Below are 15,138 nucleotides of genomic sequence, written 5' to 3'. Positions count from 1 at the left end.
ACCGCGTATCCGCACGCTATTTCCGTGGGAGTTGGGCGTTTTCTTGCTTTCCCCCCGCAGGCGGCGCGGTTCGGCGAGGGTGCATAGATGGTCGGAAAACACCGTTGATTAAACAAAAATAATTTCGATCATGCACGAAATGGTAATGCATTGCGCAAGGATAGAAATTACCCGATAAAAATTCGTTACGTCATGGTGTTTCCATTCCGCGTCGCCAACCGGTCTAGCAGGTGTGTTTGTTTAGTGAATAATGCGGAGTGCTTTTTCGCACTGTTTGCCGTCCCCGTCGCAGCGAGAGTTAGAATAAATATGCGAAAAAACACGCGGATTCGATATCCAATACATTTTTAAAATGAAAACTTCCCGCCTGGCTGCAACGCGGTGTCGCGTTGCGGCGGAGCTAGAATCGGACGCATTTATGCGGAAGAACTCCATCTACGTTGGGGAATGGAGAATTTGCAGGTGTCTGAAATTTGGTGAATTTCATTTTAAGGGTGGAACTACTAAGCGAACTGAGCATGAGAATATCTTTGCTTTCTAAATTGAACAATTATTGGAAGGGTTATGACAAAAAACCGAATTTGCTAATCTAAGGGGTCTTTCAAGTATCACGTAACATAGGGCGGGATTTTCAATTTTTTCCTCGTTTTTTCAACAACCCCCCCCCCCCCCCCGCCCCCGCGGCTTGAATATGTCACGTAACTCTGAGCTTGACACCCCCTCTCCTTGTGACTCACCGTAACACTGACTTACACTCCTCCCCTAAGTGCGTTACGTCACCTATTTTACCCTGTCGTATTTCAGAGAAATATCTCCAAAATAAAAAATTTCCAGCTGTTCTCTCAGCGTTTTCTTGATTTTTTGAAAATGGGTAGGGGGAGGTCAGGCCAGCGTTACGTAACTCAAGGGTAGTGTTGGGCTGTGTTACTGATGCGTTACAAGCGGGGAGGGTTCAAATATCGGAAAAAGTGCGTTACGTAATTCGAAAAAAATTCCTCTGGAATTTTCTTATCGTATATTATCCAAGCATGTACCGACTCAAACGAGTATGGAATCGCAATAAAGAAACAAGAATTTATATGAATTGGTACCAAAAGTTGTAAGCACTAATAGCGTTTCAGCAATCTAAAAATTGGAAAATTGGCATCACACGGCAAATAATGCGGGGGAAGAAGGAAGGAGCAAATAGTAAAGTAAACACAAACTTGATTTCTTTGATTCTTTGTAAACGATTGCGCGTGAAAAAAGAACGCACGGAAACGCTCGTCATTGGGCGGAGTATCGTCAGGTACACGAGCTTCCGTAAATATTTGCTCAGGGTCAAAGTGAGAGCGCAAATATATTGTCTTTTTTTCGAGCGAAACATAGAGTAACTACTTCAAAGTTGCAATGGTATGATTTATTGAAAAAAATTAATTTGATACACATAAAAATGGCAAACATGGAAATATGAGTATTTCAGATTGCGATGTTGCCTGTCCCCACTGGTGTTCATGAATAAAAAGAAAGCTTTTACGAAAATTACCTCTTGAAATTTTCCTCTTTCATTCAAAAACACTCTCAGAGAATCTCATCGACATATCAGGGAGTTTTTTGTTCACTCCTCTATTAAAATCATCAACGATTTTTTGAACGTTACAATGAAGAAACACATTTTTCGAATTTATAGCCATCAATTTAGTTGTTTGGGGGTCAATTTCATTTTTTGAACCCAGTACTCGAAAACAAATGAATGTTTTCAGGTAGGAAAGAACTATTTTTACATGAATGAAAGTAAAAGGAATTACAAAGCAGCAAAGTATGCACTTGATTTCTTGTGATTTAATTCATTCGCTCATAGTTTTTATGCATAATAATACGTCCAAATAATCTGCGATTCCACGAATCGATGACTTACTTTCCATACGCAATTATATTCAATAATGTAAGTATGTTTATTGCGTGATATGTACCTACATGAATGTTACTTCTAAAACAGTGCCTCTTAATATCCCCTTTCACTTAAATTCCTCATTTTTTTATGGTAAAAAGAGTTAAATTTTTTCCCCCACCTTGCAATTCACATCTTTTTTTACTTTATCGTGTCATCTCAGATTCTCTTCTTGGATTCGTTCACATTTTAGGTATGAAAAAGAATCTACGATTTTATGGGACACACATTTTTGAACTCATCGAAGCCTGAGGAACTTCACAGTTTCACAATGTGATGATGATCCAAATATCCTCATTATTCGAATCTTTCTTCCCTCCTCCAGCACTTTGGAGCCAATATTGTGGCTTTTCATTTTTTCAGTTGTCTGCCAATAACAAAGTTTCCTCATCGACTCAGTCCGCATTTAAATGAGTGGTCGAAGTAAAGCGCGGACTAAAAATGAGATGAAATGAAGGCAAAACTGCATTAATTCAAATTAATCTTGGTTTAAGCCAAATGGGACGAAAATAAGAGATCTAGGTCCATGGTCGTAAAACTCGGGCTCGGGACTGTGGACCACTTCACTGTTGCCTCATATTTCGATATTCGCGTCTTTTGTGGGGGTACAATTTCGTCATGTTCGCGATGATGGCATGCTTTGTGATTTATCGATTGATCTGCCATTTAAACCTATGAAATAGCATCGATAAACAGCACTGGAAAAAAAACACATTGGATCTAGAGTCCAAACTTTTGAAAACATTGACAAGAAAAAGGACTCTTGATTCAATCAGACAGATTTAAGCTTAAATCAAGAACCAAGCCTCTTAATTTAAGCGGATTTCCTTTTGATTTAAGCCTAAATCTGATTGAATCAAGAGTCCTTTTTCTTGTCAATGTTTTCAAGAGTCTGGACTCTAGATCCAATGTGTTTTTTTTTTTCCAGTGAGGGTGTTCGCAACGAACCCTGGTAAAAATTGGCAGTAGAATCTGTGTTCCAAAATACCATAGACTTACGGCCGGCTGTAAGATTTCCAATAGCTTCCATAGCCGGCTACACAATTTCTTATAGCCCTTTGTAGCCGATGGCGATTAAGCAACTCACAGCCAGGCGATAAAGTGTATGCTAAACGTCACTGATTACGGATGCTAGGACTTGGGAAGTTTTTGGACCACTGCTCTCTTTTTTGGCCGTAGTATCTTAATTTATTTTGCGAGGAAAGCTCCGTACTTTTGATGGATGCCTGCCATTCCTAATATATTAGAGCGCCTTCAGTTTCGTATGATACTGTGCAATACCTCTGGTGTGAAATAGTTGCTTCAAGCGCCGTGGCACGCTGCGGTGTGGCAGGCGGGCAGCCAGCGCTGAACGCGCATTGGCGCCTACAAACCTAACAGGGATACTTCACGCGTTGCGCAATGCGTGAAGTATCCCTGCTAGGTTTGTAGGCGCCAGTGCGTCGCCGCTCCGCTTTGTGTTAGGCTCTAATGTTTAATCTGGCGGAGTCAGCGTTATTCAACTCATGATTTTGAAATGTTTGCACATACTGTATGGATTATTCTCCTTTCAATTAATGAAAAAAAACTCTGTATTAAAGGAAAATATAACGTGTGTTTTGTAAATATTAAGGTGGTTCCGTGTCAAACTTAATGATTTCCAAAGCACACGAATTTCTACACAATTTCTCATAGCCTTTTATAATCGATGACGAAAAAGCAACAGCCAGGCGATAAAGTGTAAAGCCCGGCTATAGGAACTGTAGCCCAGCTGCATAATTTTTTATCGCTTCGTATAGCCTGGCCGTATGATTTTCTCCGCATTCTACAGCCAGCTATATGATTTTCTGTAGCCTTCTTTAGCCGGCTATAAGAATTCCTATGGTATTTTGAAACGCAGCTCTTATTGCCAATGTTTACCAAGGAACACCTGAATGAATAACGAGTCTTTACTATAGCTCCAAATGGGGAAATATTGATAACCGATCATGTATGCCTTACCACTGCCGAGATTGTTAAATATATTCTTCGACCTAAAGTTTTCACATTGTATCTAGACATACCCTAGACTCAGACCAACATTTGGACGTATTTATGCTAAAATGAACTATGTTACACGCAGACCCTATGCACATAGTTCCTTTTAGCATAAATACGTCCATTTGCACTCGTACCGATACGTCATAGTCCTGAGTGCCTTGTAAAAACAAGAAAGACCGCCGTAACTCCTTTCCAGATGTTATAAGGTTTCGTCAAACATGTCTTTTTCCAGAATACTTTGTGCTGTTTTTGCGATACTTTAGATCTGAAAGTATCATTGAGATTATACCGACAAAAATTCCATTCATATTTAAATATAAACTAAGTGATAGACAGAAATAAATATATTCCAGTTTTTACATTTTCATACTCATAAAAATGTCTTAACTCTGTAATTTGAGACCGTATAAGATTGTAGGAAATAAAATCATAAAAAAATGGAATTGTGTGTGATCATCGCTCCGAACAATATATTCTCGAATAACCCATCGCAAAGCGGGATGGATAAGCCAACACCATATGTAAGCTTATATCGACGGTGATTCTGCCAGACCTCGTATCTCGTTTGCGGCGTTTGAAAATCACCGCAACCGATTATTTTTTTCTTTTTTTCTTCTTTTTTTCCAAAAAAAAAAAAAAAAAAAAAAAAATGAAAACGAATCAGTATCACCCTTGAAATTTTCACAGAGTTTTCTTCACATAGAGGAGAAATTCACGGAAGTTTTCAAGAATTGACCTTGAGTGGCTTTCTATTTAAAAATAAAGTATGACAGAAAGCCTTCAATGTTGCAAATCGAGATACGTGCACTGAAAAAAAAAAAAAAACTCCGGCCGTGGGAGCCGAAATTACGGGCTACATAGACATACCATCCGTTCCGGGCTCAGAGGCCGAAAATTCCGGCTGCTGTAGGCGTAGCTTCGATTGCTCCGGGTTCAGAGGCCGAAGCTACGGCTCCAGCAGCCGGAATTTTCGGTCTTTGAGCCCGGAACGGACGCGGTATGTCTATATAGCCCGTAATTGTGGCTCCCACGGCCAGAGTTTTTTTTCAGTGTGGTCTAGTGGTTTCACCATCGATAGAATACGCTGAAGTAGGAAGACCTCGAAAGAGAATGAAATGCATAAATACGAGGAGCGTGGCAAATACGGGTGCGTATCTGAAACGGACGATTGGTTTTTTGTTGCAGAACCTATCACGGAAATTGTGGGTGGTCCAGACCTGTACATCAACCAGGGCAGCACCATTAATATTACGTGCCTTGTGCATTTCGCGCCGGAGCCACCCCCGGCGATTGTTTGGAGTCATGAGCAGCAGGTAAGTTGTCCGCATCAATCAAATACCGCGCTCGCCCCCCCCCCCCACCCCCACGGCCCCCCGACCTGGCTCTCACACATTCTACTAAGGAAAAACACCGTATGAGCTTCCGATCATTGCTAAATTTCACTCTGTAAAATAATTATTTTTCGCATCAATGGAGCTATTGCGTCCGGGGAGATTTGCGATTTAAGGTGATTCGATGGACGCCATATTTTGTGTCAGAACGGCATGCGATATATCGCATCAATTGGTTCCATTTTTTCAGCTACTCGTCATTTTTTTCCAATTTTGAGATCGCAATTATGTTGTCAGGAGACTGAAGCACTCACTTACCAATTTTAACAAAGAAATTCAACGTAAGAAAGGCTTGTTTTTTTTTTAGAGAGAAAACATCGCATTCGATACTGATATCGAAACTGCACTCGAATGCGATATTTTCTCTCTGAAAAGACCACGCCTTTCTTACGTTGAATTTCTCTGTTAAAATTGGTAAGTGAGTGCTTCAGTCTCCTGACAACAGAATTGCGATCTCAAAATTGGAGAAAAATGACGAGTAGCTGAAAAAATGGAACGAATTGATGCGATATATCGCATGCCGTTCTGACACAAAATATGGCGTCCATCGAATCGTACGTTTCTTGTGTAAAATTTTGCGAAAATCACGATTGTGCCACTGGTCTTTTTTCTGAAACAAACTCAAAAACAGAAGAAAGGCTCTGAAAGTTGAGGCAGTAATGGAGGTGATATCGCACGCTATCCTGAAAGTTCACCTCTTCACCCGTATAGCGTAAGGGCGTATTTCAAGTTGGACGTGAGCCCTAGAAAGCGTGGAGTTATATGGACAATAGGGATCATCCGAAAATGGCGGTACGTCCTTACGTCAGAGGAGCGACAAGATGTACTCGCCGTGTTAGGTCTTCTCCTTTTCTGTTCCGTGTAGGCAACAGCCCGTCCTCATCCTCCACTCCATCTCGTATTACTTGTTCCAGCCTATCATTCGGAGACTGCTTGACAGTATCCATTAAATATTTACACTAAATCGCTTCGGCATATTTAACGTAAAATCTCTACGCTCTGTCGTGCGATCTCCTAAAATATTTGTTGCCTCCAGTGAGTGGCGTAGAACCGAGTTTCAGTCTCAGGGGTGAAGCTTTCAGCTTGTGATTGATTAATTTCCCCTCTTCTTTTCCGGAGGACCGGGAAACAGTTAATCTCTGAGGAAGGTAGTTTTGAAGAATTCAAAATAGCCCGGATAATAAAAGCATAACTATGATCATTATGACGGCTCGAGATCATAAAATGACTGACATAAAAACATTTCGCATTAAAAAGTTTTATCGGAACCAAGCATCAAGGATGCACAGCGCGACGCTGGTTAAGCATCGGAAAAGTTGTAAAAGCAACCGAGAAAGAGTTTGCCAGTCGGGGCCGGTAAACCATAATTTCTGAGGACCATGCGCCTGCTATCAATTATTTATGCGCAAATTACAAACAGGTTGGAAGTGTGATCGGCTCCTCAAAACTTATCCTCCAGAGAGATGATGGAGACACATAGAGTACATAGAGTCGTAATGTAAGTGGAAGAGCGGGCGCCATGTTCTGCTCGACGAGTTGCGAGCCCGGTGTGCGGGGTCACTTTTTCGATACATATTCGATCCAAAATGGCGGTGTGAAATATGGCCGGGTCCTCGTGTACCGCAAACAATCGATTATGTATCGAAGAAGGGACCCGGCGCCGCACAGGAATCTCGGAATTGGGGACCTGGAAAATGCTCAAAAGTGGCGTCAGCTCTCCCACTTCCATACGACTCTATGTACTCTATGTGGAAACACAAGGAGCAGACAGGGTTCTGGGTTCACTTTGGACAAGATAGCAGTAAGTGTACAGCTCTCTTGCCGGGTAATATGGACTTGCCGCTGTCTCATCGCATAATATGTCGACAATGGACCACTAGACAAGGCACGGCTTTAAGCAATCTGGTCATAGAGTACATAGAGTCGCAATGTGAATCGGAGAGCTGACGTCATGTTCTGGTCGACGAGTTTCGAGCCCGGTGTGCGCCGAGCTTTGGTCACTTTTTCAATACATTTTCGAGCCAAAATGGCGATGTAGAATACGTATCCTCTGATAATTCCTATCCTCATTGTGTACATCGGATGGCCGGGTCCCCATGTATCGAAAACAATCAATTATGTATCGAAAAAGTGACTGGCGTGACAAGTTTTTGCGTCAAATTTTCAAGTAGAACCCGATTTGCACAATATATGATATGACTGCAATTACTTTCAACCAAGAAATCAATGTTTTTACTTCGCATAGATTACAAAAAAGTTTCGAAATTACATGAATCCTGGTGGCGGAAAGAAATTTCTAACTAACTTTTTGATGCTGAAAATTTGGAATTCAAGAGCGAATTTTTCACAGATTAGGCATTAAGACTAGTTTTACTCGAAATCATGAAGATCTCAATTTTTAAAAAAAAAACTGCCCTTATGCGCATCTTCCTCTAAGCCTCTTCCTTAATTGATGCCTCGAAAAACGTGAATATCTTTGTCGAGAGTCACTTTCAACAATTTTTGACCTACAAATTGTGCTGCACCTGAAATTTTGATGAGAGAATATTTATCATAACGCTTGAATGCGCACCATGTCTAGTGGTTCATTACTGCGCTCTCGGCGAACCGTTGTATTTTATGAGTAGGACGAATTTTGATGTTTCAGTGGAATTAATTTAAATGAAATTGGTGGGATTTTCAGGGAAACTCGGTTTTGAAAAGTAGGCTGTTACCGCTCTCATCGGTAACACGCGAGATGGGATGAACAGGGGAACGAGTTCCACCTCAATTTTGCCTCCATTTCCCGGGAAAGAGAGACGGAAAAAACATGGATTCGAATCGCAGTTCATCTGAGAATGTCCACTGACAAATATTTCGTCGCTCTAAGGGCGTAGCCACACCTGGCGATGAGCCCTGTTGTCCATGTAACTCAATGTCCCCTCGGGCTCATCTCAAATTGTAGTTACGCCATTTCGTCAGCCAAGCGACGATCTGCACTCGGAGATCGGATGCAGCGCGGCATTTGATATTTTCGCCCATTATATACGCAGTCCCGTTTCATCTCGCTGCAATTTTTCGGACGAATTAATCAACTCTTGCATTATGTTTTGCGCGCTTTCGTGTGAAATGAAACGCAACGCGATTGGAAGACACCCTAATTGATGGTTCCGAATCCCCCCTCTCTAGTCGATGCCAGATTTAGCGGATTGTCAAGCCGCGTGAGGGTTGTATGCTGCCGTGCTGAGGAAAAACGTCGTATGAACATTCAAGAGTTGCCAAATTTACTCCGTTAAAATGTTCATTTTTGAGGAACGCTATGAATATTTTTGTTCAAATGTTCAGGAAATTTTGGCGTAATGGTGAACCATATTATCTTAAAAATATCCACAAGTCTACCAGGAAATTCGTGTTTTATCCAAGGAAATTTGGCAACGCCTAAAGGTTCATACGGCGTTTTTCCTTAGCAAAGCAGAATGGAGCTCTTGCATGTGAGAGGGATTTGCAATTTAAGTACTCTTACTAACGTGAAATTTCGGAAGGAACACGATGATGCCACTGGTTTTCTCTGAAACCAACTCAAAAACTCAAAAAAAAACTCTCAAAGTTAAAACCGTATTGGATTGGATATCCCAGGCTGCTCTGAGAGTTCAATTCTATATAAAGACAAAATCTCAATACAAAAATTCGGAGCGGCAACCCTGCTAATGTATTTGCTCCCTATCTTTGCATAGAGAGTTTGTCTTGAAATACAGGTGGACTCTTCAGGTAGCAAGGGATATCCCCTTCATTATAGCCTCAACTTTGAGAACTTTTTTGAGCTTTGGAGTTGATTTCAGGGAAAACCAGTGGCACAGTCGTGTTTCTCGGTAAATTTTACCTATGGATCAGTACTTAAAACTCGGAATCCCGACATATTCAAGAGTTCCATCTGTAGTCACCGGATATCTCTTTGATTACACAAAGACTCATTCCATCTTTTAAGCTATCGGGAACCACTACATCACCCGCTTCAATTGTTGTACACTTTAACCACTGGATTTTTCGCAAGTGTTGCCTATTTTTTCCCAGGGGTTTTTACACGTACAGTGAATAACATTTGAAGCAATGTCTTAAAGTAATGGAGATTTTGCATGTGTGAGGAATTTGCGAGTTGACTATTGATTCTTATGTAAAAGTTCGCGAGAAACACGATGGTGTCACTGGTTTTCTCTGAAATCAACTCCCAAGCTCAAAAAAAGCTCTCAAGTTGAGGCCAAAATGGAGGGGATATCCCACCCTACCCTGAGAGTCCGGGAGTTGCCCGATTCCCTCCCGGAGTTGGGGGTTCCGATTCCCTCCCAGGATCGGCATGGCCCGATTCCCTCCCGACGACATAAATTAAGTGAAAAAATCAAAATAGGGAAATGACAACGTTGCTTACCTCTATGAGTGTGTGTCCGAAAAGCGATGTATAAAAAAATCCTTGGAGTGTAAAGGGTTCCTCGTCAACAAATAAAAATTAGTGAAATTTCAGATGAATGTGTTTGGTGAGTTTTTATAACGCAGCACCACCTTCTCACTCCATCCTTCAGTTCTTTGTGAAAACAAAATTTATAATTTTCAACTACTAACAAATCTTTGCTTTTTTCACTTTTAATTTTCTCAAAAGAAACGGCCATGGTGAGGTACGCGAGAACACTGATTCCTAGTTGCGCAATGACGATGCATTTTCGGTGGATACACCAGTGCATGCCGTTTATCTCACAATTCGAGCTCATATCGACGTTTACTGGTTCCAGCTGTAATCAGTGTTGGGCATCTGTCGGTCCTCAGTTGTCAAATCGTTAAATAAAGCGGGAGGGAATCGGGCTATCACTCCGGTTTTCCCAAAAATATTCGGGAGGGAATCGGGCTATAAAAATTGACCGCGGGAGGGAATCAGGATACGCCCGAGAGTCCACCTCTATACATCAAGACAAACTCTCCATTCAAAGACAGGGAGCAAATACATTGACAGGGCTGCCACTTCATTTGGAACTCTAAAACTGAAAACACGGCATCACTGCTAATGTATTCGCTCCCTATCTTTGTATGGAGAGTTTGTCTTGATGTAGAGGTGGACTCTCAGGGTAGGGTGGGATATCCCCTCCATTTTGGCCTCGACTTGAGAGCTTTTTTTGAGCTTGGGAGTCGATTTTAGAGAAAACCAGTGGCACTATTGTGTTTCTCGCGAACTTTTACATAAGAATCGACAGTCAAATCGCAAATTCCTCACACATGCAACATCTCCATTTTGTCAGGATGCACAAATTTGAAAATTGTATTCCCATTTTTCTCAACATTATCATTTCCGTTGTACGTGGTTGTTGAAAAGACACGAAAAACACAAAGACAGGACGTTTTTAGCCATCGCAGGTTCATTTCTAGCTGCTAATTGCAGAAAGCTCGCATATCTGACTTTTATTCAGGAGACAACTAAGTGTGAAGGGGAAACTTTTGAAGGACTCGAGTATAGATTTTTGTGCACATGCGATCAACTAACACACTTTGCGAACGCTATAACTATTCAAATTGGGCTCTAATTGTAACGATCGCAAAATGCTAAGGCGCAGTCGTTAAATTTATTGCGCTAACTTTCTTGCAACTGGAATGACGCTCCTTTTATTAGCTCCGGCGCTATAAATTTAATTGGGAGTTGCGTCGACTGCTGTGAGTGAAGTTTATCAGACGTTTCTGAAATGTTCCGCAAATGCTATTCCTTGGAACAAAAGGACGCTCCGCACAAAGCAGCTCCCTCTGCAGCACTCGTGCAGTTGTGCACACTCACCAACTTTTTCTTCTATTTTTTACTTTTAATTATTATTCAAAGGATTTTAATGTTTGCCAGTGAAATTGAGCCGTCCTCTTTGATTACTTACAGCGTTGTAAAATGTACTTAACCTACATCCATACTTTAATTTACTTGCCAACTTTAATTACATAAATTCACTCGTCATTAAGTATCGTAAGGAGATAGTGGTTAATTGGGATTTTTGAAACACTCTAAAAAAGCCGGATGGAGGGAGTCGTGTAGCAATCTCAAAATATTGGACTAGAATCCATGCGTACCCATACTGGACCTAATCTATTTACTATACCTACTGATAAATACAAGACCTGATGCCTGGCTAGTGGGAAAACTGGTTATGTAGGATAGACGTAAGAAATTGAGGGAGTTATCTTAATCAAAACGCCAGGATGCAAATATTCGTACTTATGGAATGCCTGTATTGCATACGCATAAAATTGCAGGCACTTTGGTTTTCCTCATCAAGATTCCATGATGCAACAATTCTTGCTCATGGAATGTCCGCGCTGCACACGTTGGCCATCTAGAAACATCAGAATGGACTGTGCCACATGGTAAAAAATAGCAATACGAGATAATGTTTGCGCATAAAAACGTGCGGCATCACTACAGCTTTGTCAAATATTGCGGTATCTAAAGACGATATCGGCAATGATTCGCGACATAATTTTCGAAATCAAGCGCGGGAATACTTTCAAGATGAAATTTGCCGAAAAAAAAAGTATGCACCACATTTCATTGCTAAATGCTCTCTGACCCCCTGAATTTTCATTTTTCTCACAGTATTCGCTCTGCCGTTCCACAGCACCGATTTCCATAATTTTTGGCCCTGGTTATCGACAAGTAATGACCCTTATTATATGAGCGTGCTTTATTCTTCTTTATGACTTCGTATACTACGTGTTAAAGTTGTCAATTATCCACAAAAATAAATTATCCTTTGAACAATGTTATTATTCCTTTTTTGTCGCATTTCGTACAGAAGATCCACGTGAAGTGGGCCTGGGCCCCAGAGGGCGCCAAGCGTCTTCCGGGGGTCAGGTCGCCCAACAAGGGGGGGGGGGGCAAAGCCCCCATGTATCAGATATACGTGTACGTGTACACTTGTTTTTTGCAATTTTGTTTTCCGGTGTCAAATTTTTTGTCTTCTGTCCGCAGGTGATAAATTTTGATTCCCCACGGGGCGGCATTAGTTTGCTGACAGAGAAGGGTGCCATAACTTCCAGTAGATTGCTCATCCAAAAGGCGTCCGCTATGGATTCGGGCAAATACGAGTGCAGTCCGTCCAACGCGGGAGCAGCAACTGTTAGAGTTCATATCCTAAGTGGTGAGTGTATAATATGTATGCCATTCTTCAGAGTTTTATTTCATATATCCTAGTCATTTCTACACATCACTGGAAAAAAGAGCACGAGATTTTTGAATGATATGGACATTTTCAATTGATTGTGGTAGTACTCCAAATAATTATGGCTGCACCCCAATAAATTAGGTTACTAAAGCCAAATGTTGCAGTACTCCAAGAGGCTCCAATAATTTTGGCAATCCAGCTCACGTGGAAATTATTCATCCAGAGCCTAGCAGGGCTGAAATTAAAAGTTTGCCCCTCCTATCTCTTTTGTCTATCATGATTCACATCCTATCAATTTCAAGTTACGTCGCCTCAATCATTTCGGGTACTTGTCAGCTTGATCATAACCGTCGATTTTGTGAAGGAAGGGTGAGTTTAGTTTTTGATTTTGCAAAAAAAGAACTTTCAGTTTGCATTACTACTTGCGTCTGAAATCTGTGCTTCAATATGTTTCGTTGTAAAATAGATATTTTTGCTCATTTCCCTTATCCTACAATGACCTTTCAGGAACATTGTTTAGAAATTACAATGACCACATCGAGAAAGTCTGAAGTCCACTCATATTTTCATAGTATGTGTTTCGTAACACAGTTTCGTAAATAAAAACTAAGATTTCAACCCATTCGAGTTGATATGAAAAGCAGAAAAGAGAAGACTCAAATAAAACGCGTTCGTAATGTTGCTTGTATTAAATTAAAATTAAACCGCGACGCATGATGACAAACGTGCGTGGAATTCCGATCACTTTTTGGAGTGAAAAACTCATGAAACATCAAAATCCAAGGCCAATTGTGAAGACAGGGCCGCATTTTAGACTTCCTAGATGTGCCGATTGTAATTTTTGAGCCGATTTTGATGGAAAAGCAACTTATTTTTTTCGCACTACCGAAAGTTTGCAACGCATCCGTCCAGCGCGTTTGGACAGTCGCACCCGTTTTCGAGGCTGGGAGCGCATCAACTCACGGCGTTTAAAACGCCTTCAATTACGCAGGATACCACACGAGCACATCAGATCATATTTTGTTGCTCATTACCCCTTAGAACGTCTCGTTTTAGAATTTTAATTCTATCGCACTTTTTTCTCTGAATCTCGTTCAGTTCAGTGTTCGAAAAAAAATAAAAGTTTAATTAAAGATTAGAGACTTCATATTTTTAGGTCATATTGTTCTTTGGGTTCTTTTCAAATCTACTTTTTACATTATATTTTAGCGAAACTGGCCCTTAGAATAATTTGATCTTATGTAACTATTGAAAAATGAATTTTTTTTCTTGTTTTAGGTGAGCAGAGAGCCATGTCGATGCACGTAGGTCATGGCACGAGCCCCTTCTGCCCCCCATTCATGAGTGCCTTGCTATTACCTTTTATTCTTCTGTTGCGGTCGGCTGTCGTCTAGTCTCAAGTCCAACTCGTCATGCTCCGATTCTCTCAATGTTTATACAATTTTTATACTTCGTAAATCTATATTTTGTTATTTTAATCGTTAAGTTGTGATCTATGTGTGATTCGGCTGCTGTCTCTATTCATGAGGTATTCTCGGTGCAGGCAGAAGCAACATCAATTAAACGATTCGGAGACCAAAGAGTAGAAGTGTACTATGTCTTCAACGTTCTTCAGTATTTTTTTTTCTCTTAAAAAAAAAAAAAAAAAAAAAAAAAAAAAAAAAAAAACCGGGAAAAAATCGACTGGAATTTTAGCAAGCCAAAAAACCTACATATCTCGGGCATAGGTAACGAAGTTTGCGTCTCATTATCTGAAGTACTTTGGTACCTCGATTGAAACTTCTAAAGAGTATCTTTTTTTTCTTTGTTTAACCTAACCTTTAGTTGGTTAATTTTTACAATACAATATATATATATATATATCACAATCTATACATAATAAAATAAATAAAGTAAAAAAAAGGAAATCTCTTATTAGAAAATGCTGATTCATTCCCCGCCAGTGGTGTTTAAAGCCGGAATCCACCCCAGGGCATGCATCGGCGTTTATAGAGTACCAAAACTAAATTACTGGTGTAAGTGCTTCAGATGTGTGATTCGAACACTTCGGCAGCTGGACCTCAAGTTTTCAGATGTACGGTCCGAGAACTTAAGATGTCCGTATGATATGAACTTCGGGTCCCCGGTCTTATGCACGAAGTTTTTTTCCTCCGTTCGATATAGTCTCACGCTCTCCGAAATTTGGCGTTACGTATTTTATGAACGGCTCCCTGGGGTTCAAGATTAGTGACTACTGTTTCGCCCTCTATCCAAATCGAACGATATTGCCTCAACCCAAAGATCGGATTCATGGGTGGTTTAATAATAGTATAACGCTTTAGCCGAGTTTAATTGTAGTGCTACAAGCATTACGAAACGATCGACACGGAAAGGAAAAATTGCCGTACTCAATGATGTAATTGTATAAAATTCACCGCGACGTGTTTATGCCGAATACTGATGTCTCATGAACAGAGATTACCTACAGCTTCAAAACAATATCTGTATTATAATAATGAGAGAAAATGTTTGTATTTTCCGTGTAAAATATCATTTGGTTTTACTTGTAAAGTTGAATCGTGTAATTTAGGAACTGTGCATAGTTGTATTAAGTTCAAAAATATGCGACGAATAAAATTCGTTAATACCATTTCAAAAA

General features: G+C 40.6%; 1 protein-coding gene across 3 annotated transcripts in view; it reads left to right on the top strand.

Annotated features, from left to right (window-relative positions):
- The window catches only part of LOC109033638 (zwei Ig domain protein zig-8), a 460,442-nt gene extending 445,304 nt beyond the window's left edge, over positions 1 to 15,138 (top strand). For all 3 annotated transcript variants that reach the window (XM_072296754.1, XM_072296753.1, XM_072296752.1), the window contains 3 exons: positions 5,135 to 5,262; positions 12,308 to 12,476; positions 13,779 to 15,138. In XM_072296754.1, coding sequence (XP_072152855.1) covers positions 5,135 to 5,262; positions 12,308 to 12,476; positions 13,779 to 13,894 — 413 coding nt within the window. In that variant the 3' untranslated portion in view covers positions 13,895 to 15,138. The remainder of the gene's footprint in view (positions 1 to 5,134; positions 5,263 to 12,307; positions 12,477 to 13,778) is intronic.

The sequence above is a fragment of the Bemisia tabaci genome, chromosome 2 (assembly GCF_918797505.1).
Source record: "Bemisia tabaci chromosome 2, PGI_BMITA_v3".
Classification (NCBI taxonomy): Eukaryota; Metazoa; Arthropoda; class Insecta; order Hemiptera; family Aleyrodidae; genus Bemisia; species Bemisia tabaci.
The sequence above is the reverse complement of the archived record's forward strand: the minus strand, read 5'-3'. Positions and strand labels throughout refer to the sequence as shown.